This window comes from Vipera ursinii (genome assembly GCF_947247035.1).
Source record: "Vipera ursinii genome assembly, chromosome: Z".
NCBI lineage: Eukaryota > Metazoa > Chordata > Lepidosauria > Squamata > Viperidae > Vipera > Vipera ursinii.
This window is the reverse complement of record NC_139517.1, coordinates 70,805,335-70,829,176: the sequence shown is the minus strand read 5'-3', so window position 1 is coordinate 70,829,176 and position 23,842 is coordinate 70,805,335. Positions and strand designations below refer to the sequence as shown.

General features: G+C 36.9%; 1 protein-coding gene across 1 annotated transcript in view; it reads left to right on the top strand.

The window, feature by feature from the left end:
- Window positions 1-23,842, top strand: part of BMPER (BMP binding endothelial regulator) — a 210,095-nt gene that overhangs the window by 15,356 nt on the left and 170,897 nt on the right. The window contains exon 3 of the mRNA XM_083376518.1: window positions 22,741-22,840. Within this exon, the coding sequence (XP_083232644.1) occupies window positions 22,741-22,840 (100 nt within the window). The remainder of the gene's footprint in view (window positions 1-22,740; window positions 22,841-23,842) is intronic.

Below are 23,842 nucleotides of genomic sequence, written 5' to 3'. Positions count from 1 at the left end.
TACATAATTATGTAGATTAATTAAAGTTTGTTCAAAAGATAGCATAATACATATAAAGTGCTATTGCCAGCATTTAAGTTCATACACAAAACTGTACTTACAGGAGAAAGTTGGTATGTTCTGCATACAGATTGTAGCTTTGAATTGGGAAGACTATTTATCCCATTGCTATTTGATGAAGATACTGGATACCCAGTGTTGCTGAAGAATAACAGCTTCTAGAAATTAGTCCATTAGTCCATGAAGGAAATCATGTGTGTTGAGTACAGTAGGTTTAATTTTGCTGTGCAGCAATGAGATGACTGATGAGCTGTTCTTCATAAAGCTATGGAAGGCTGAGAATTAATGCATAAACTTGTTGGCATTTGAAATTGTGTGGAGAAGGCGAGTTTAACTTTCCAACTCAATCTAGAAGTGAAAGTAATTTAAATATTTATTAAAAAAAATAGTTTGTCATGCTACATTGCTTAACCATCTTTTCATCTGAAAAACACTTCTTCCTTTTCCTAATCCTCCTCCTTCCTCCTTTTAAGTGGTACAGACAATCAGATTTTACCAGACACAGTTTTAATAGCTATACAAAGCTTGTCTTCCAAAGATTCTTACTTTCTTGATAGCTGTGCACTTGGAAATGCCATTCACAATATCATATTTGCCAGTGTATTGGGGTATTTTAAAGAAATGAATGCTGTAGGTGAACATCATAACTGACATGTGAGGTTGATATGGTCAATTTGACCCAATAAGTTTAGGAAACTCCCTCAATCCTAAAAGCTGGAATGAACCGTAAAGTCAATTCTTGCAGACCTGTGTGTATCTTAGGTTTTTCAGGAAAACCATATACTACATTTACAACTTTGTTTACACAGGTCTCCCAGAGTTATTTTCTGTCTTATGTATTGCTTATTACTACGTAGCACAGGCAAGATCACAGAAAAAAATAAAATCAAGCTCAGCTTTTCTGGTTACAAGTACTTTCAAACAACAGTGACTGTGGACCTCTTGTTTAGATAATTTTGTAATAGGAAACAGATTGCTGCTACTTTTTTAAGCAACTTTTTTTTTGCTTTTTAAATCTCTTTAAACAGATTTTCACAATTTATACAGAGGTAACAAATAACAGCCCTGATATGTTTTCCGTGGGCTTTGTATCTGTGTTATTATTTTTGTCATGGAACATTTCAATATTTTAAGGTTAGAATGCACAAGAAGCATATAGATGTACAAGAAGAATAATGCCCTGGACAACAAGTAGACCCTGTTTTTAAATGTCCTATCCCCTTCCATTGTAAAACTTCAAGAAGCATGAAAGAAAAGGGAATAAAGTATTTCCTGTGGTTTCCACTGATGTCTATGATATCCTTAAGAATACAGCATCATGAAAATCAATTGTAGATTAGTGATACAGAGGGGTCATACATCTTTAGAAGACCATTTTGTTCAAGAATATAAGCAATAACAGCTATGATTCTAGGCAGACAGATCAGCAGGGGATTTTGCTTGCTTACTTACTTACTTTTCCTTTAATGTGACTTTGTTTTTGTGTTACATAGAACTGAATTTCTTCATGGGATATGACTTGTTGCAAAATAATCTGGGAGGCCCAGTGGGCTTTGTAACCCCTTTTGAAAATGAACAGCTTCAAGGGCTGCTTTGTTCAGAAGTTTGAGTGCAGGCTCTGGCCATGAAGAAACCCAACAAGGTAATATTGTCATAGACTAATTCTCTAGTGTAAAGATGTCTAAGCAGATCTTTGATATGTAGGGAAGATGAAGAGAGGGAGGGAGGGAGGGAGAGAGAGAGAGAGAGAGAGATCCCAGTCAAAGCAGCTACAGTCAGTACAATGTTAAGATGAATAAATACCATCATTCAGGTGAAACACAATATTTAATATTGCTGCAAAATATCCCAAATAAAACCTTGTTCTTATTTAACAGATAAAACACTGGCACTCTAGAGAAATTCTGTTCTGTAGTTGAGGAGAATATTTGCATGACTGTTAAGAGTTGGTACTAGCAACCTTGGCTACTTCAGCCATTTTAGTCCACTTTGTTCCTCTGCTTGATGGCACAGATTTCATCCTATAAGTGTTGTTGGGGATAGACATAAGATATTATTAGGAGGAGCAACTACCGGTATTTTATTTTTATGAAACTAGCATTGTATATTTCAATGTAGTTGAGATGTACAAGCATCTGCTTATTAGAATTTTGTAATGTCAACTGGGACTAGTTTGATTCTCTTACTTTAAAAAGGGCCTACTTTATTTTCACACTAGATTTAAGCTACCTCAACAGTTCTTTTTTCAGAGCAATCTTGATGCTTTATTTCTGTGGAAAGTATTTTGAATCACAGAATTCTATGTTCCCTTCATTTTTAATCTTCTTTGGATGAAGTCTCATCCATGATATATCAAATCAATGTAACTTTGCAATGCATTTGTTTTAGTTTAATTTCAAAACATCTTGGTCTGTGGTCAAGCTTGTTGTACAGGCTTATTGTACAATTTTTCAAGCTGTAACTTCAAAATGTCCAAAATAGCCACCAAAAATGCAGCTCACATTTAAGAGTTGTCTTAAACTGCTAAAAGAGAAGGCTCACATAGATGGCTGTAACAGTAATAGATGGCTGACAAAACAGTGCAGTTTCTATTGAGGAAATGGAAGGTTAATTTGCTTGGCTGAAACTTGACACAGTTGGAGGGGGGTGAACACTCTTGGCAAGTTTCAAGTGGAGAGGGGAAGAATAGCAAAAGTATTGGGTGTTGTTGAAAACCTGAATAACTCAGAAACCCAGCAAGCTGGGCAACTAATTAGATATCAGTATCTATATCTATATCTATAATCTCTCTCTCTCTCTCTCTCTCTCTCTCTCTCTCTCTCTCTCTCTCTCTCTCTCTCCTCTCTCTCTCCTCTCTCTCTCTCCTCTCTCTCTCTCTCTCTCTCTCTCTCTCTCTCTCTCTCTCTCTCTCTCTCTGTGTGTGTGTCTCTCTCTCTCTCTTTGTGTGTGTGTGTGTGTTTTGGTGACTGTCCTGGGTGCCTTGCCAATGACTGCAGTGGTTTTTTTTTTGGGGGGGGGTAGGGGTGTTGACAATTGCACTATAAGGAAATGAATGTAATAAGATGGAGAAAGGCTCTAAAGGTGGGGTTTTTTTTAAGTAAATAAACTCAGAAGTTTCCCCAGGAGGACAACTAGAAAACTAATTTGCACCACTGACAAAATAACATTAGGGGAATGCCATTGCAATTAAGAAAATAAAGAAAAGCAGTTTATTTTTCACCCTAAAGATGTTCTTAAGTGCAGTTGTTATACATTTCTGGATTTGAAAGGCTTGATATTTTGGAATGTTCCATTTGGTGACTTTTGGCAAATATTTTTCACAGGGATGTTTCTGTGGGAGAACTAAGAGGAGGAAGTATTCTGGACACTGCCTTGACCTCTTGAATTAAAGCTATGGTAGTTATCTGATAGATTAAAAATAAATATTCAGTAATTAAGATATTGTTATATTGATTGACACCCCAATTTTTGGTCAAGAATGTTCTGCTAGATATTGTATCTTAAAATAACATGTTGATAAGAATACATTAGCAAAATTATTGACTCTTTCCTCAGATATTCTTCCATCTGCAAACATACTTAACTCTGAATATGTAGCTTTTTAATTGAGCAGTCTCAACTGTTACTTAAGACCACGCTGATTTGATTTCATGAAGACTGAACTTTTTCAGGAAGCTGAAAAATGCTGGAATAATCCTGACATGTTTCCCCGCTATTCATCTCTTAGTAAGGACCAGTTAGATCAGTTTTACTTCAAACCTTTTTGTTATTTTTACATTTAAAATAGTTTTAATACAAACCTTATTTAATTGGAATGGAATTCAGGTAGTCATGCCGTCTTTATCCACCTGATACAAACCAGACTTTAAAGCTGGTCTCATTGCTTGATTAGTAGGAATTGGAAGCTTAACTGGGGTAATACCCTATTCATAGTCAATCATTGTAAGGCCAGGTTTATTGCATCTAGAGTTAATCATAATCCAGGTGGAAGCAAGGATTTACACTAGAACAGCTGTCCTCTTTCTGTAGTAGATATTGTACCTGGATTTATCCTGTGTTTAATTTAGTTTAACTAAAGCTTCTCTGTATAAATTTGTGTGCACATGTATACAGTCAAGATTGACTGCTTAAAGCAAATTCAGCCTAATGTCATAGACTCCATTAACATAACTTTGTTTTAACAGGGAAATGGATCCATATATCTATGTACATACATCCGTTTCTCTTGCCCACCCAGTGTATGCGTACACACAAATTCAAGTACATACTACCCTTGCTTAATTCGACTGTACCAGAGCAGTTCCCTGCTGACAGAAAAACTCTGATGTGCAACTGAGCACAAGAGAAAATTTGTTTAAGCATCAGTCACACTGCAGGAAGTGATTGTTTGGCCTTTAGGGAGTGGTGTGAACTGCTTATACAACTTGGTGGCAGGATGAGAATTTGCAATGAAATGGAAGGTCTTTGTGCAGGCCTAAACCTTTGCTTTTATTAATGTCTCCTTTGGGTCAAAGTGGAATGCCAAAGGGAATAATTGATGTTGGCAGAGATTCCTTGTAGACAGATCTGTAATACCAAGCACCGTTACCTAGTATCAACAGTGCCCTGCTGGTCTGAATATTGTGGTCCTTTCAACCTGCAAGATTCAGGGCTTACTTTCAAATTCGTATAGGAGGGCTTTTGGAATCACTCCAGCAGAGATGTAAAAATGAAAAGAAAATGTGACTGGGTGTATTTAATATACCTACCATACAGAACATCTGAAACTGGGTCTAATTGAGTCTAATTTTCATCTGAGTAGGTCTTGGTGGGGAAAGATGTTTAATGAAGCATTATGGCAAATGCTTCTGCATATTTATGATTCTGGTTCATTTTGATGAAAAAGAAATTGCTTTTGAGGAACAAAGAAAGAAAAGCAATTTTGGGAAAGCAAATTATGGATAGGCATGGAGTTTTTTCAGCACTTGGTTTAGCTATGAGATGGCTAAAAGGAGCGTGTGTTCTATCTTTCTTTATGCAATCATCTTAACAAAAGCCCGAAGTCTTTCTACTTCCTTAGTTAAACCTAGTTAAGAGAAAATTTGGGGAATTCTTGCAGTGAAATGTTTTTAGATCAGAAAATGTGGGCATCTAAAGAGGCTGCACAATAATGGAAGAGAAAGTAATAGAAAAAACAGTATCAAAGTAGGAGTTTAAATCTGTTAAAAGAAGTTATAAAACTTGTTAGAATGGAATAGGAAAACAAAACCCCTTTTTCTAAGAACGTTTGTGAGAAATTCAGATATTAAAATTCAGCACAGTATTATTTAAACAAGACCAGAAACTTATGTATGCACATATTCATAGCTTCCATTCATAAAGTCTATGCGTATTTAAAGCCATAATGTATATGAACACACAGACAAGCCCAGGTTCATTCCAAGTGTTTTATGTTTAATATATATGGGATAAGAGGTTGGGACATGAAGAAAGCCTTACTATTATTTTTGTATCCTATGGGAATTGACCCAGCATACTCTTTGTAACTTTATAGAATATGAAGATATACTATAACAGGATAGGCTTATGTTTTTAGATTTATTAAGGATGTACAGGATAGCTTATTTTAAAAAGATTACAAATGCATTGCAAAAATTCACAAATGCAATGCAGAATTGTTGCAAACATAATCAGAATGGGATATTGGAAGTGAAGAATGTATTTTGGGGATATCTTCAGGATTCATAGCTTGTTTCCCATCTGTACCTGAAAATCAAACTTTAGTTTGACAAGATAGCAACAGGGTATTCCATAGGGATTCCCATATTCCCAAAGAGATTATCTCCTCTTCCAAAAAACTGAAGAAATATATTGATTCTTTTGTTCTCTCTTTTTCTTAGCTGAATTGAAATAGGACCTATTTAATAGGGAGTCCTGTAAGAATCTTTGTCTGTCTGTCTGTCTGCTTTTCTCTCTCTGTGTGTATTCATGTTGATATTTTACTCTTTTATGCCGTATGAATCAGGAATTTTTAATGTTGATATGATTTGTCATTTATAGTGGAGGTTTAAAATAGAGTTGTTGCTCTAGTTCAGGAATTAATATAAACTGTTGCTGAAGTGGGACTTCAGTATAGATAACAATTAAATCAAGTTTTTGTTTGGATTGTCTTTCTTATGAATGAACTGGTTTAAACTGTATTTTTCCCCAGAAAAGGAAATTTTAAGTTCAGTCATTTGCAGTGGATAAAAGATGTGAAGCTGTAAAGAAGTGATCAGAGTTCTCTTAATCATTGTAGACAACAAAGTCAGCTTTCAGTTTCCAACATTTTGTGATATTCTAGGTCTAGGTCTAGGACCACACTAGCATAATCATGAAATTAAATAAAAGGGTGAAAATGTGTAGATGTACCTGAGCTTAGTTTTCAGGAACTTATGCAACGTCTACGGAATGATTGTGCAGTGAAACAATTGCTGAGAGAAGACAAGACAGCTAACAGGACTATGAAGTTGGGTTAATATTTACCATATGCCACCAATACTCCTAAATACACTTCTTTTTTAAAGCAATACTAATCATGAATGAAAATGACTCCCATTTGTTCCAATGGGGAAAGGAAAGGCCTGGTTTAAACTTGCTTCTACTGAATAGTGAAATCAAGTTGCGCTGATTTTGTCTTTTCGTGCACAAAGCACAGATTATATGTTACACTGCTGTTATGGAATCTGTTTTACAGTTTATCAAAAGGGCTTTCTTCTCTGAAAGAGGCTCCTATTTTTCTACCTCATTCTCAGAGTGCTTTAGTATTTCTTTGAGTGATATATTTAAGCTTACTTTATTATAGGAGAGAAAGGAAGTTACTTCTGTGGATACTATTTTATATTAAACAGTTACAAGTTTACATTATTACTCTTTAGCCTCCCTGGCTGCCTCTACTTCCTAAAACAAGCAGCCCTTGATATCTTTTTTGATATATAACTAAAATGTGGACAGCAAAGCGACCAGGTTACTTGGAGGATCATCTCTCCCCATTTATTTCTGCCCTTCCAAGCCTAGCTGTCAAACCCTGGATTCTATCAACCAACAAATGCTACAGTTTTTTTTTTTTACTCAGCTGCTTTGATTTTAATTTTTGTATTTGTGATAGGATTTATTTTTAATTTAAGATAGTTCACTGCTTTAGAGTCGCTTGTTGAGATGGGCAGCCACACAATTTGAATGAATGGATAAAAAAACTGTAGCCTGTTACAGAAAAATAGAACTGTCATGTATAGTTCTTCTAACACAGAAGTCCCCAACCTTTTGCGCACCAGGGACCAGTTACGCAGAGAGAGGTTTATCTGCGGACCTGAGGGGGCGTGGTTTTGTGTGCAGACTGCATCCCGCAGATGCTTGTTTGTGCAGACCGGTTGCTGGCATGCTGTGGCCCGATACTCATCCACGGACCTGGGGACCCCTGTTCTAACAAACAAAAAACAAAAAAGCAATCAGACAAAAAAGTTCAGGAATTACTCATGAGAGTTTCATCAACATATTTCTTTGAAACAAACACTGAAAGCAAACTATGTTTAATCTGACTGAATGAGAACAAATATAAAAAATTAGAAAAATAGAAATACATTGCACTCTTATTATGCTTTCCCAACAGCTTTTGCAGCAATAACTTTCATATTCTTAGTTTCCTAAATTGTATACTTTTTTCTAGATGTTTATGTTGTATTTTTATTTGTGATCTTCTCGTGGCTGAACTTTTGGGAGAATTATAAAATAAAGGTAGTCTTCAACTTACAACAGCTCATTTAGTGATCATTCAAATTACAACATCACTGAAAAAAGTGACTTATGACCATTTTTCACACTTACAACCATTACACCATCCACATGGTCACATGATCAAAATTCAGATGCTTGACAACTGACTCATATTCATGATGGTTGCAATGTCCTGGTGTAATGTAGTCACCTTTTACAATTGTCTGACAAGCAAAGTCAATGAGGGAAGCCACAATCACTTAACAATTGTGTTACTAATTTAACAACTGCAGTGATTCACTGAACAACTGCAGCAAGAAAGATTGTAAAATGGGGCAAAACTCACTTAACAAATGTCTCACTTAGCAAACAAAATTTTAGGCTTAATTATGGGCAACAGTCAAGAACTACCTATATTCAAGGATTTGTTAAAAAAGGGTACTCAGTAATAGCTGATTGAAAACAGATTCATGAGAAGACAGGAAGACAGTTTAGGATAAATTTTAAAATACATCCAGCAATAGGAAGACCGCAAAAGTATAGATGGCTAATATAGGAAGCAATAAGATAATTAAACAAGGGGATAAATAGATAATATCATATGGGGTTTATAGATTTAAGGCAGGCAGATGGCTCTTTGGTATCTTTCCACTGTGAGATCATATGTCCCAAGAGCACAGCATTCTGAATAACTGCACTAGAAAATTCTGCAAGATCTTGCATGATATTGCTAATTGCTTATGAAATGTCATCTTTTGTGGGAATTAAGCACATACTTTGAAGGTCTTCAAAAGTATGTGAAACACATCATTTAAACTGGCACTTCTTTTAAACTGGAAGATAAGTGTAGATCAGTGTTATTTATCCATTTAATACAGGTAAGTTTTAAAACATGCTTATAATATAGGATGAATCCTGAATTCTTGTCAGAGAAAGAGATGTATTATCATTTTGCAGTGGTGTTAGCCATGTGAGAAACATCATTTTTCACTTTCATTTTTCTTGGGAAGTTCTCTCATATGGTTTACAGTTAAATGAATTGGTCCCAAAGGCTTTATTTGTTTATTTTAAGACAATCCTGTTACCATTTTATAATTGTCCCCTTTATTTAAGAAGATTTAACGAAGCAAAAATCAGACACAAATGAATCAGTTAAAATAATTGCCACATGAGAGCCCAGTTTGATGTCGTGGCATCACAGACCTAGGAAGACAGGCCTCCATCTTCTACATTTGATTTTGCCCCGCCGGGGACCCTAAACAGGGTTGAAAATCACCCTAGAGAGGCGACAAAGAAGGAGGGGACCATTGTTGATCATGGGAGGGTGGTGGTCCTTCTGTTTGATCTGAGGAAGCCTTCCAAACCGGTGGGGAAAGACTGGCTACATTCATGTGGCCAGTCAGAAGCTGCTGACAACAGAAGAAAATAAGCACTAACGAGCAACTTTTGAGCAACGTGGATTGAACTGGGTGAGGCCCTATCCTCTCTTTATGACTGTAAGACTTTTTCCTGGAAAAACTGCCCAAAGCAAAGAATCCTCCCCGAGTGGACAGGGAAGGGGAGTTTCTGCCCCATTCCCTCAGGAAAAGAAAAACAGTGAATTAATTGCCTGGAGGAAAACAGAGAATACATATACATACACACACACACACACACACACACACACACACTTGAAATTTGGAGACTAAAAGTACTTTTGAGGTGTTTTTTTTTTAAAAAAAGAGACTTGAAAAGCTTGTAATATAAGTTTGGACTTAAAAACTGGAAGATGGCATCAATGGCATCTAGTGATGATCCACAGCACTACAATTTATTATGCTTAAGGGAAATTTGACTTGAAGCCCAGATTCAGATAAGACTTTTGTTATCCTTGGAAACTTTCACTTTTCTAGACTGCAGCTAAGAAAAGGGGGGGAAAAACTTGGGCTGCTTATCTGTATTGCAGAAATGATAAACTATTTTGAAAGTGGTCTGCCGTGACCACAAATATAAATACTAACTGACTTTTAGAGCTGTGTCATGGAGCTATTTATCTGTAGAAGAAACATGCATTATGGATTGAGATGATGGAATACTTTGGATTATAAAACTTTGACTGATGAACAACTTTTAATTTTTTAAATCCCTAAATAGATTGGACTACAGAGACCACATAGAAAAACAAAATGGATCTTCCATCTTCAGCTTTAAATGGTAAAAACCCATCTCTAACACTTATCTCCAAAATCCCTAGCTTGACATATCAACAAGGAAATGTTGACAAAGCTCAGAAAGAAATTCTTTCTATGTTAAAATCAATACAAGAGACAATTGCCTTAGCTCATGATGAGACTAAAAATAACACAAAAGAGATAAAAGAACTATTTTCTAATCTAAATCCACAAATTCAGAAAATGACTATAAAGAAGGAACTAATAATCCAGAAAATAGAAGAAAAATTGGAGGAAGCAGATCTAAAGATGGAGGACCTAAAGGAAGGAATTAATAAACAGATTCAGACAAACAAAGAATTAGAATACGTAGCGATAATACTGGAAACGGAAAAGATGTCTTAGTGTCAAGATCTCAGAACACTCTTGAGGATAAGAAAGAAGAGCCAATTGAATGGAAGATAAAGCTGTAGGAGAATTGTGGGAAATTGGAGAAAGAGGGAAGCCATTTAATGAATATCAATGGGTTGAGCATTCTTCCAAAAATACCTTAACCAAATTGTCTTACTTATTCCAAGCAATATACATAAAAATAGAGGAAGAACTACTTGATGATTCAAATGCACTGACTTGGAATGTTAGTTGGCAAAGGAAGAAAGCTAGAGTAAGACTGAAGAAAATAGAGGGCCTGACACATTATATGGGATATTATATTATTAAAGAGATGTTTGAAGATGGCTAACAGAACAGATAATTGTTAGAAATAGAAGTGTTATTAGAAATAGAAAAATAGGATTTATAACTAGAATTTTATTTTTTGGTATGAGAAGGGAAGTGTGAAAATGCTAAGAGGGTTTGAACAAGGGAAGCCTTTGATTGCCCAAATATAATTTATTATGAGAAAATTATAAGCGATAGAGACACTTGAACACTGATGGGAAATCAAAATTTTTAAAAAGCGGGAAAAACAGGATATTGATTGTACAAGTGGATATTAAGTGCAAATGCAATTTAGATATGTTTTGTTAGAAAAGATATTTTAAATTGACATTACTGATATTATATATAATTTTAGAAAAATGTAACAAAGATGCTGATATTCACTTGTATATGTATTAACAGCAATAAGAATTGTATTTGCCCAATATGGAAAATGTATACCAGATCAAGTGGCTGCCCCATACACTTTAGGGAGAAGAGGTATGGGTCCTTTTGGCTATGCATTGACTATTGGGGACTGTGTGTGTGGAAAACTTTACCCAGTCCCCCTCATGAAGGACATGCTGGTCCATTTGGCCAAAGGAAAAGTCTTCACCAAGTTGGATTTGCATGAGGCATACAACTGAGAATCAAAGCAGGGAATGAGTGGAAAATGTCTTTTAATTACCCCTTAGGATGCTTCCAGTTTTGGATCGTCCCTTTTGGACTGCAAGGGGCCCCTGCTGTGTTTATCCAGCTAATGGAAGTGCTGCATGAACATCTGTATAAGGGAGTGTTAATTTACCTGGATGACATTTTAATCTATACTGAGACCATGGCAGAACACATAAAACTAGTCAGAGCTGTGCTCAAGAAGCTTCAAGCAGCCAAACTATATGCCAAGCTGTCCAAATGCGATTCCACTAGGGTAAAATTGACTATCTGGGCTACTGCATCTCCCACAAGAGGCTGCAGATGGACCCTGAAAAGATGTGGGTAGTGCTAGAGTGAGTTCCTCCCTGCATCCAGAAGCAATTACAAAGCTTCCTGGGATTTGCGAACTGTTGCTACCAGTTCATCTCCTTGTTTGCCCAGATAGCCCTCCCCATCACCAACCTGCTAAAGACAAAAGGGGAAGAGAAACTGAAACTGAGCTATCTGCTTAAATAGGCTATGGAATGCCAGGTTGCATTCAAAAAGCTTCAGCACTTGTTTGCAGCAGAACTGGTGCTAAAACACTCAGACCCAAATGCCCCCTTCAGGCTGATGCCAGGGATGTCACATTGGGCACAGTGCTTTTACAGGAAAACGAGCAAGAGGTCCTGCAGCCCTGCGCTTACACTTCTACAAAGCTAAATGAGACAGGAGAGATAGGCAGACTGTGAGAACAAGGCCCGTTTGAAGTATGGACTGATCATAAAAATTTAGAAGCCTTAAATGCAGACCCCCTGGAGATTATCACTGAACCAGGCTCACTGGGTCCAGTACTTTAACCGATTCAACTTCATGTTAATGTACCTCCCAGGGAGAAGGAACATTCTAGGAGATGCTTTATTCAGGCTGCCACAATACAATAGTTCAAAGCCAGAAGTGATTAAACTGGTCATCCCCTCCAGGCAACTGGCGGCCCCGGTCACCACCTGGGGACAAGCCAAAATGAAAACCCACCTAGCTGATGATTTAAAGCAAGGGTGTCAAACTGCTGACCCATGGGCCGGATGCGTCACAACAAAACCGCGCCCACCCCATTGCTGGCAATGGGGGAAAAGTTCCGATATGTCACATGATGTTGCGAGTTTGACATGTCTGATTTAAAGGTGCCCTAAAGGCAGCTTTGGAGAAGGATGAATGGTTCCAAAGGCACAAGGGAGAATATACAGTACAAGATGGTCTAGCTTGGGTGGGAGCTAAGCTATATGTCCCACAAAGCCAACAATTAATGGTCCTACAAATGATTCAAAAGTGGCAGAGCACTTTTCTGACAAATTCTTCCCTTTAGTTATTGATTCTGTTTAAATGTATGATTGGGAGAAATGAAGAGAAATGAAGATTCAGATTTACTCATTTTAAAACTGACTTTTCCCGATTTCACTGCCTACCTTCTTTATCTGCTGCCAAATGTGATGGAAAAAGATCAATGTAACTAGATTTGTGCCACTAGTTAAAAATGGCATTTGGGTAGATGTGGTGATATTAAGAAAAATCATTTTTTCTTTATTTGATAAGGCTTTTTTTTCTTTATACCCTTACAATCCATATGGAGCATTGGAAAGCTGCCTTTTATTATGCCAGGCTATAATAGATGGATCATGATTTAATATGAGAAAATAGCAGAAAAGTGGGGTGGATAGAATAAAATACAAAGAAAAAATTTCTGCCTCTGTATCACATTTTACGATTTATGACATTTCTGAAGATACAGCCTACATGGTATGAATCATGTTAGACCATAACATTTTTTCAAAGGATATTATTCTGGAACAGTTTAGGGATCGTATCTAGCTGGAGCAGAAAATGGGCATAACTCTAAAGGTTTCTATGGAATTACACATGCTTGTTTAGTGGATGAATATTCAGCAGCTCTTTTGAAATACTAGAATAGGTAATGCAATATCTTTTTTGAGCCAGCATTCTGTTGGCAGAAAGTCATGCAAGTTTTCAACCTGTATAGATCTCTTCATGAGGCAGATACAGAAAATAGAGAGGGTTTTTGTTTGTTTGTGTATTAATGCTCAATTAAATTTGGAACATTGACAAATTTTGGCTGGATAGAACAGGAGCATAATGTTGCATGACCGCACTTTGAATACTACAACACTTTTCCTTGTGTTGGAAGCATACAATTTTAGCACCAGTAATTTGGTGGAAAGTGTGGACTGGCCTCAATTAATTCATCCCTTCGGTAATTACATCCCTTAGTAATTACATCCCTTGGGTAATTATAGTGAACTTTGGGCAGTTTAAGAATACATTTATAAAAGAAATGGTAGATCATAAGAGTTGCAAAGAAAGGAATAAAAAGGAGACAGTTCTAAATAATTTGTTTTTTCATGTAAGTCTAAATGCATAGCTGTAAGGAATCTTCAAGGGTAGTGATTGAGTCCTTAAGCCATCATTAAGTGTACATTGGGAGAATTCAGTTCATAACAAAGGCCTGGCTTACGGAATATGGTTGCATAAACATGACCATCTGTTGGCTACAAACTGTGACATCAGTGGTGCTGAAATTTATAACACAGAAATACAGGTGAAACTCGAAAAATTAGAATATCGTGCAAAAGTTCATTTATTTCAGTAATGCAACTTAAAAGGGGAAACTAATATATGAGATATACTCATTACATGCAAAGCAAGATTGTTCAAACCGTGATTTGTCATAATTGTGATGATTATGGCATACAGCTCACGAAAACCCCAAATCCATAATCTCAGAAAATTAGAATATTGTGAAAAGGTGCAATATTCTAGGCTCAAAGTGTCCCACTCTAATCAGCTAATTAAGCCATAACACCTGCAAAGGATTCCTGAGCCTTTAAATGGTCTCTCAGTCTGGTTCAGTAGGAATCACAATCAAGGGGAAGACTGCTGACCTGACAGTTGTGCAGAAAACCATCATTGACACCCTCCATAAGGAGGGAACGCCTCAAAAGGTAATTGCAAAAGAAGTTGGATGTTCCCAAAGTGCTGTATCAAAGCACATTAATAGAAAGTTATGTGGAAGGGAAAAGTGTGGAAGAAAAAGGTGCACAAGCAGCAGGGATGACCGCAGCCTGGAGAGGATTGTCAAGAAAAGGCTATTCAAAAGTGTTGGGGACTATCACAAGGAGTGGACTGAGGCTGGAGTCAGTGCATCAAGAGCCACCACACACAGACGGATCCTGGACATGGGCTTCAAATGTCGTATTCCTCTTGTCAAGCCGCTCCTGAACAACAAACAACGTCATAAGCGTCTTACCTGGGCTAAAGAAAAACAGACCTGGTCTGTTGCTCAGTGGTCCAAAGTCGTCTTTCCTGATGAGAGCAACTTTTGCATCTCATTTGGAAACCAAGGACCCAGAGTCTGGAGGAAGAATGGAGAGGCACACACTGCAAGATGCTTGAAGTCCAGTGTGAGGTTTCCACAGTCTGTGTTGATTTGGGGAGCCATGTCATCTGCTGCTGTTGGTCCACTGTGCTTCATTAAGTCCAGGGTCAACGCAGCCGTCTACCAGGAGATTTTGGAGCACTTCATGCTTCCTTCTGCAGACAAGCTTTATGGGGATGCTGACTTCATTTTCCAGCAGGACTTGGCACCTGCCCACATTGCCAAAAGCACCAAAACCTGGTTCAATGACCGTGGGATTACTGTACTTGATTGGCCAGCAAACTCGCCTGACCTGAACCCCATAGAGAATCTATGGAGCATTGCCAAGAGAAAGATGAGAGACATGAGACTGAACAATGCAGAAGAGCTGAAGGCCACTGTTGAAGCATCCTGGTCTTCCATAACACCTCAGCAGTGCCACAGGCTGATAGCTTCCATGCCATGCCGCATTGAGGCAGTAATTGCTGCAAAAGGGGCCCAAACCAAGTACTGAGTACATATGTATGCTTATACTTTTCAGAGGTCCGATATTGTTCTATGTACACTCCTTGTTTTATTGATTGCATGTAATATTCTAATTATGACAAATCACAGCTTGAACTATCTTGCTTTGCATGTAATAAGTCTATCTCATATATTAGTTTCCCTTTTTAAGTTGCATTACTGAAATAAATGAACTTTTGCACGATATTCTAATTTTTTGAGTTTCATCTGTATCTTTACACAGATGCATTTAATGCAGTGTGGAAGCTTGCAGGCTGCAGGTCTGGACATCCCTCCGCCTTTTTTTGGTGTGGGTGGGAATGAATATTTAGAATCTCCCAAAGATGGTTCAGTTTCCTCTTAATTCTTAACAGAAATTGCAATGTATAATATGGTCCAGATTTATGATAATAGGAAACTCCTTTAATGAAAAATGAGTAGAAATCAAGCCAAACATATCATACTTGCCTCCTTAGGTGATGTTATAATTTTTAAAAGATGGTGGGTATTGCTAATTAACAGAAGATATATTGATCAATTCTGGAAGAAACCTCTACCTTAATTCTCATTCTAGTTTTTAATCAAAAGTCTAAATTTTTGTAATACCAAAATGTTCTAATTATAAAAGAACCCTAACTACATCTGATGAAGGAATGACAGTAATGAATGATTTAAATGATTTTTATGTATTATACCAACCAACTATCCATACTAATGGTTTATAACTGCTCTGCATAGCAAAAAGGCAAAATTCTCAAGTTGCTCAAGTATTTTCAACCACTGTGCCGTTGTCTTGGAAGTGTTAAATAGCTAAATATCTAAAATTATTTGAATTTTGAATTCTAGTATTTATAGCAGGGATAAAGAGATTCAGGTGAGGCTAAATATTTATATATGGTTTAAACCTCTGCTAAGACTCTGCCTTTATTAAATGTTCTCCATGGTCAGATGAGGCAATGAGACTTTAGCAGTGAAAATGTGATGTAAGCACCAAAATAGAACAGTTGCACTGATAGGAAATTATTATGAAGTATGAAGTAAAATTTGACCTTGTATCAATAATTTATACCTAGAAACATTGAGGGTGCCGTGACAAAAAATTACGTTGTCAAAATCAGGAATGTTTATAAATTTAAATTTAAAAATGTCTCTGAAGCTGAATCCAGAAGGGGCAAGAACAGAACAATCAATAGATTGGCTCTGGATAATGAAACAAATGTCATGGTTCCAAGAGATGAAACTTTTCAAAAGAACTTCGAGGCATTGTTTACCTTAAAGAATCTTTTATTGGAGAAGCATAATATCGGCACTACATATTTGAAGCCAAAAATTGAATTTCCCTCCCCTTGGCACAAAGTAGCAAAGCACAATTCCCTCTTCCAACTAACAGTCATGAATCACATTCCTCGATTAGCTTGAAACGTGGGCTCTCTCCACAGCTCTCCAGCCCACCAAATCATTCTCAACTCTAGGCTCAATAACCTTGAATTCCCACAACTTGAAATTGTTGTTCTGACTAACTGGACTCTCATCCATATCCACCCACCCAGCATCAATCAACTCTAAAAGCAAAGAGAAGAATGAATGCATTTCCATCTCTTGTCAAAGCAATAATACCTGATGTTAGCAGCATTGACAACAAACTTGAAGGTTGATTCCTGTTATTTGAACAAAACAAAAGTAACAGTAACAACAACAACAACAACAACACAATAATAATAATAATAATAATAATAATAATAATAATAATAATAATAATAATAATAATAATTTGGAAGGGACCTTGGAGGTCATCTAGTCCAGGGGTAGGCAAACGTGGCTCTTTTATGACTCGTGGACTTCTTTTCCAGAATCTTCCCAGATATTGAGGTCTGGCTGATAGGTCTGTAGTTTCCTGGATCTATTTTTTCCCCATTTTTTGAAGATGGGAGCTACATCAGCTCTCTTCCAGTCCTCTGGTAGTTCCCCAGTGCTCCACAATCTTTGAAAAATATAGTTCAGTGGTTCTGAGATCACGTCTGCCAGTTCCTTGAGAACCTTGGGGTGTAATCCATCTGGTCCTGGTGATTTGAACTCATCTAGGCTGGATAGGTGCCTATCTTAACTTGCATTTCTATTCTGTTTTTTATGGCACTGTTTTTGGTAGGTTGGACTCTTTTTTCCCCTTTGTGTAAAGACAGATGCAAAAAACGAGTGAAATAGTTCTGCTTTCTCCCTGTTGCTTGTCACATTCTTGCCACTTTCCCTCACTAATGGACCAATCATTTCCTTATTTTTTTTCTTGTTTTTTATATGTTGAAAGAAGCTTTTTTTGTTATTTTTGACTTTGGTGGCAAGCCTTAGTTTGTTTTGAGCCTTAGCTTCCCTCACTTCATCTTTGCAGGATCAAGCTATTTACTGATATTCTGACTTAGTTATGTGCCCCTCTTTCCAATTCTTATACTTGTCCTTTTTATATTTCAATTTATCAGAGAGTTCTTTATGCAGCCATGCTGGTTTCTTTTGAGAGCTGTTATTTTTCTTCTTTGTTGGTATTGTGCTAGACTGGGCCTTTATTATCTCACTTTTCAAAATTTCCCAAGCTTTTTGAGTTGTTTTCCCCTTTAGGATTCTCATCCATGGAATTCTTCCCAAGGTCTGTCTAAGTTTATTGAAATTAGCTCTTTTAAAGTCCAAGACTCTAGTTTGACTGTGTTCTATTGCTTGTGCTTCCAGAATGTTGAATTCCAATATTGCATGATTACTTCCCCCCCCCAAGGTTCCTGTGGCTTCGACACCTTCTATCATTTCATCTCTGTTTGTGAGAATTAAATCCAATATGGCTAATCCCCTAGTTCCCTTCTCTACTTTTTGGGAGAGAAAGTTGTCTGCTAGGTTTGTCAGGAATCTGTTTGATCTTCCACTTGGTGCAGAGTTTGTCTCCCAGTTGATATCAGGGTAATTAAAGTCCCCCATTACTATTGTGATGTGCTTCCTACATACCTTAGTTAGCTGACTAGCAAAAAGATCACCTATTTCCTCTGTTTGGTTGGGTGGCCTATAGTATATACCTATGGCAATGTCATTCCCCCCCTTTTTATACTGACCCAAATGCATTCAAGTTTACAGTTTTCATCATTGTTGTGCTCTATTTCTGTAGAGATAAAGTTATTTCTTATATATAGAGCAACTCCACCTCCTCATTTGTTTAATCTGTTTCTTTTAAATAATTTAAATCCCTCCAGCTGTGTGTTCCATTTGTGGGTTTCGTCCCACCATGTTTCCGTAATGGCAACAATATCATATCCGCCCTCATTTACTTGAATTTCTAGTTCACCCTGCTTACTGTTCATACTCTGCGCACTGGTGTATAGACATTTGGGTCCTTTATGACTGACCCTGCGTTAACTTGCTACGTAACTTGTGTGGTGCCTGAGTTCCCCTATTTTCTTAGATTGCCGGGGACAGTGATGTTCTGTATCAACTAACTCACTGTCCCCATTGTTTAGTTTAAATATTCCTCCAGAAAAGCTGTGAATTTATTGCCAAGTAACTGAGTCCCTTTCTTGGATGGATGCAAACCATCTCTTTTGTAGATTTTTTCATTGGACCAACTACAGACATCGTGACTAATATAACCAAAGCCTTCTCCTTTACACCACTCCTTTAGCCACATATTAAATTCTGCTATATGCTGGCCTTTTCCATTTTGCTCCTTATACACTGGTAAGACCTCTGAAAAATTAAGCCTACAGCCTATTCTGCTGAGTTCCTGCCCCAAGCTATGGAAATCATTCTTCACACAGAGTACATCCTTTTGGGACAGATTGTTAGTGCCAATAGCATCCACATCACAGTCATTGCTGGCATTGTTGACTATTTTGAAAATACGCTTCTTGTCCCTACTGGCAGTAGCACCTGGAAGACACCTGACCTCTTTTGAAACCTCTGTATCCTTTCCTAAATTTACATCCCTTATAATTGAATCACCAACCAGAAGGTGGCTTCTCTTTTTGGGTACCTTTCTTTTCTTGCATGACTGATGTGTAATACCTGATACGCACTTCTCCCTGTCAAAAACAAGTTCATCTTGGACCATGGTCCCCTGCTTATTTGAGTTATCATCACAATTTCCTTGACCTGTTTCCTTAATATCCCTAGTAAGGTCAGCAAGGGCACTGTATCTGTTATGCAGGGACACAGCGAAAGCTTTGGGTTTATGGTTCACAGCTCTCACCCTGCCAGATCCCATGGTTGTCCACACTGCCCTTCTCCTGCAGGATCTTTGCAGTAGAGGGGGCTGATAGCGCGGAGGCTCAGTTAGAGTAGGAGGGCTGAACTGAACACCTAATTTCTGCCTGAAGAGCACAGATTACAGACCCTAGATAAATAATCTGTCCTTGTAGACTAGTAATTTGTGTACAGATAGGACAGTTTCCCAGTTTGAAAAGAGTGCTGCGAAAGACAGCTGCAAAACAAGTGTTGCACTGAAGTAAGCCAGACATACTGAAATGAAAGGAATCTCAGATGCACTTGCCCTGAACGTACCACCACTATTTTTGATTTTTAGTTACTTTGCTCCTGCACCCACCTTCTCCTTAACTCACAGTATTGTAGCTTTTCCCAGCAGCCTCTGGCAGTTTAAAAGTATTGTGTTAACATAGATGACAGTAGCTAACTTAGCTTGGTTGAACATAAAAGAATCCTAAAGAAAGTCAGACCTGGTTAAATTTATATGGGGGACATTGTAAATCCTAGAGGTGTAAGCTAAACAGGAAAGTTAAAAAACTATGCTACAAGAAGATCCTGGGAAGCCACTTCCACATTGTAACAAGAAAACAAAATGGAGAATCCAACTGGCTATCAAAAGTTCAACTCAATGTGAAAAAGAGTTTACTCAAGAGTTTTGATACAGAGAATTATTAGAATATAATTCCTGAAATATATTGGAATGTGATCTCTGGTGGGACTGTGAGTGCTTCAGAATTTAATTGTTTCACCAAGGATCTGACTTGATTAATTACTGAACACCTAATACATCAGACTAAGTGGTAGAGAGATAACATATACATCAATGAAGGGAGAACTTAAACTACTTTGAGTTATGAGAAGTTAGGATGGTTAGAAATGTTGTAATAAATAATAAAGTCCTTTTAAGCCATCTGTAATTCTGTTCCTGATTGATTTTCAGGTTTCTGACTTTGCTCCTAAAGTGCAATCTTTGGAAAAAAACAGATTCTTGAGCTCAGGTGCCAGAATAATATTGATAAAATCTAAAACCATCACAATAGATGTATGACTTCTAGTATATCTAGAAGAACACATGTGGTGGTGATGACCTATAAAGCCCTAAATGGCTTGGGTCCGGGATATCTGAGGGAACACCTGCTGCCGGCATCAAGTTCCCTTCATCCTGTGCGCACCCACAGGGAGGGCCTTCTCAGGGTGCTGCCGGCAAAGGATTGCCAGCGGGCAACACCCAGGGGGAGGGCCTTCTCTGTGGGCGCGCCTGTCCTCTGGAACCAGTTACCCATAGAGCTTAGGACTGCCCCTGATTTTCGTTCGTTCCGCCAGGACCTGAAGACCTGGCTCTTTGAGCTTTCCGGCCAGGACTGAGGATTTTTTAAATTTTTTTAACTTATTGTAATTGGGTTTTTAATCAGAGATATACAGGTTTTAGATTTTAATCAAGGAAAATTTAATCTATTTTAATTGCTATTAATTTTTGTATTGTAATGTTGTTTTAATTGCCTTGTGAACCGCCCTGGGTCCTACGGGAGAAGGGCGGTATATAAGTTTAATAAATATAAATATAATATAATATAAATCATTTTGAGAGTAGACACTATTTTGATAAGCAGCTGATACTTAAAAACTTCACGTTCATTCCTTATGGTCATTGCTACTGAAATGATTGCAGATTTGGCTTGCTTAGTCTTAGGGGATAAAGAATCGTATTTTGTATAATATAAAAGAAAGTGAAGGAATAAGACATAATGAGAAAGCAAGGAAGTGGGGTTTTTCTTCTTTCTTTTAAGTTCACATATGCTAAAAATGTTGAGTTATCTGTCAGAAATATCTTGGCTCAATGTTCTAGGAAACAAAGAAAAGTAGTGCAGAGCCTCTTCATTAGTTTTATGATTTGACATTCTTCTTCCTCCTTTGATTCTTCTTCTCCTACTCCATTCTTGAGGTCTCTAATTATGACATATGATCGACTGAAGTGGCCAATGGCATCTGGCATATGGACTTGTGTGTGTTGTAACAGACCAAACATGTAATTATAGCTGGGGCTTGCTGCACAGAGAAGTCCTGCATGTTATGCTTCAGGAAGGAATTTCCAGTAGTAAAATTTTATTTCTAAAAAGAAATAACATGGGGAAAGAGGGAAATTAATAGCAGAGAAGTCTTAAATATCTGAAGAAGTTATTCACTGCTTTTGTTAATTTATTACTATCATCTACCTTCACCGTTCTCCTTTGTTTGTTTATATCCACCTTTATTTTTACAAATAACTCAAGGCAGCAAACATATCCAACACATCTTCCTCTTCCTATTTTCCCCATAACAACAACCCTGTGAAGTGGGTTGGGCTGAGAGAGAATAGTTGGTTCAGAGTCACTCAGCTGATTTTCGTGTCTAAAATGGCACTAAAAGACAAGTCTCCTGGTTTGTAGCCTGGGTGCCTTAATCATTAGACCAAACTGTGTGCATAATAGAAGAGTTATATTGGTTTAATACAAATACATAATACTAAATTATGAAAACAAAGCACAATGACTCCCTAAAATGCCAATTCAATACTACAGTTAAGTAAATGTGACTTGTTTTAAATAATTATAGTTTAGTATGTAGACAAAATACACTGAAATATATTTCCAAAACAGAAACAAACTCCCATCCTCCCATTTTAAGAAGGGGGAAAATCCATGTGCTCAAAATATTCTGAGGATCATTTTTCAATTTAAAATGCCAAAACATTGTGTTTAAGTTTTACTTTGGAAACAATAGTGCTTCTTGTTCCTGGTGTAGCTTCGATTGTCTCCTTAAATTGCAGTGCATTTGTTTTCATTCTCATGTTCTTTTAGCAAAATGGAGTTTACAGAAACCATTATTCTCTGTGTGTGTGTCTGTGTGTGTTTTAACTGTAATACATAGGCCTGCCGAACAGCCATGACTAAATATTTTTGTTCACATAAGGAAGTCCTGGAGTAGGTACCTTAAAAGTTCCTTCTATAGTTTACAAAAATATTATCATTTCTATAGTATATTGTAAAGTAGCATTAACCTGGAACAATTCACATGTTTCCTTTGGCATAACTATACCTAGATTTAGTTTCTTCAGATTGACATTGCTTTCCTTCTCTTCCTGATTTTCCAGATTTTCTTTGCTGTATGTGTGATACAAAAAAAAAAAAGCAAACAGTGCCTGTTATTTGCATGATGGAATTAATCATGTCTTCTGCTCTGTGTCCCAAATTGGCAGAAAACAGACAGTAACATTAGGTTTTTTAAATTGACATATATTTTGCTTTCTATTTTTGCACCTGACAGAACAAGGAAGTGACATGCAAACGTGAGAAGTGCCCTGTACTTTCGAAGACATGTGCTCTGGTTATTAAGCAGAGAGGAACATGCTGTGAGAGATGTAAAGGTGTAGTGTTTTCTCATTTTTTAATTAATGCTAATTTTATATTGCAATCTTTAATAATGGCTAATAAAAAGACACTATGTGTGAATGGTTACCATTTAATATTTGTAGTCCAGAGAATCAAGATGGATCTATTATGACAATTGTAAAATAGAATTAAAAACAAAAACTTCTTGGTTTTTATAGCAGTTGTATTAAGAGGACAGCAAGTGTCAATTGGAAGGGAGTGCTGTATTCTTCCAGTGAAAAAGAAGAATTATACCAGGTGACCAGTAGATATTTTACCAAATCTATCATTGACTGTAAAATTATACCAACCTGTCTTTTTCCTCATCATTATTAGCGCGATAATATGGAGAGGATGTGCAAATTATCTGATAGTTGTTATAATGTCTATTTAAAAAACATTTGCCTGATCACTTAATCGCCAAGCTAATCTGGTTCTTTTCTAGATGCACTTTTCTTCTGTGTTTTTCAGGAATCCAAATGATATTTAATTCTAAAATATTATGTTCAGCGAACAGTTGAAGTTTTACACTTTCCATGAAAAAGGTGAAAAATATTTTTGAAAAAAAAGTGGTAATAAAGTGTTGCATGACAAGTAATTGTTTAATAAGACATTATTTAAAAGTGAGGTACAAAAGTATGTACTTACAGGAATATATTATTGATAAATATGTAGGAACTTAAAAAAAGTGCTATGATATTTTCACAAACATTTAACATTGCAAGCCAGGGGTCAACAAAGATATTTGACTTTCCCATAACCATAAGGCTAAACTTTTGATGCCCTTCTATCTTCTGATCTCCAAATATGTAAACCCTTTGTAAATTTATTCAAACTGCTATAGTGTACTCTATGTATGACTAAGTCTGGAAAAATGAAGGACTTAAATGGTTTTCTGAACTCCAAGTCAAATGAAATATAATCACAATATAATGGGGAAAAAGACAGCAGAATTATGTCTATGGAGATTCTCAATCATCCAGATCAAAGTTATCCCA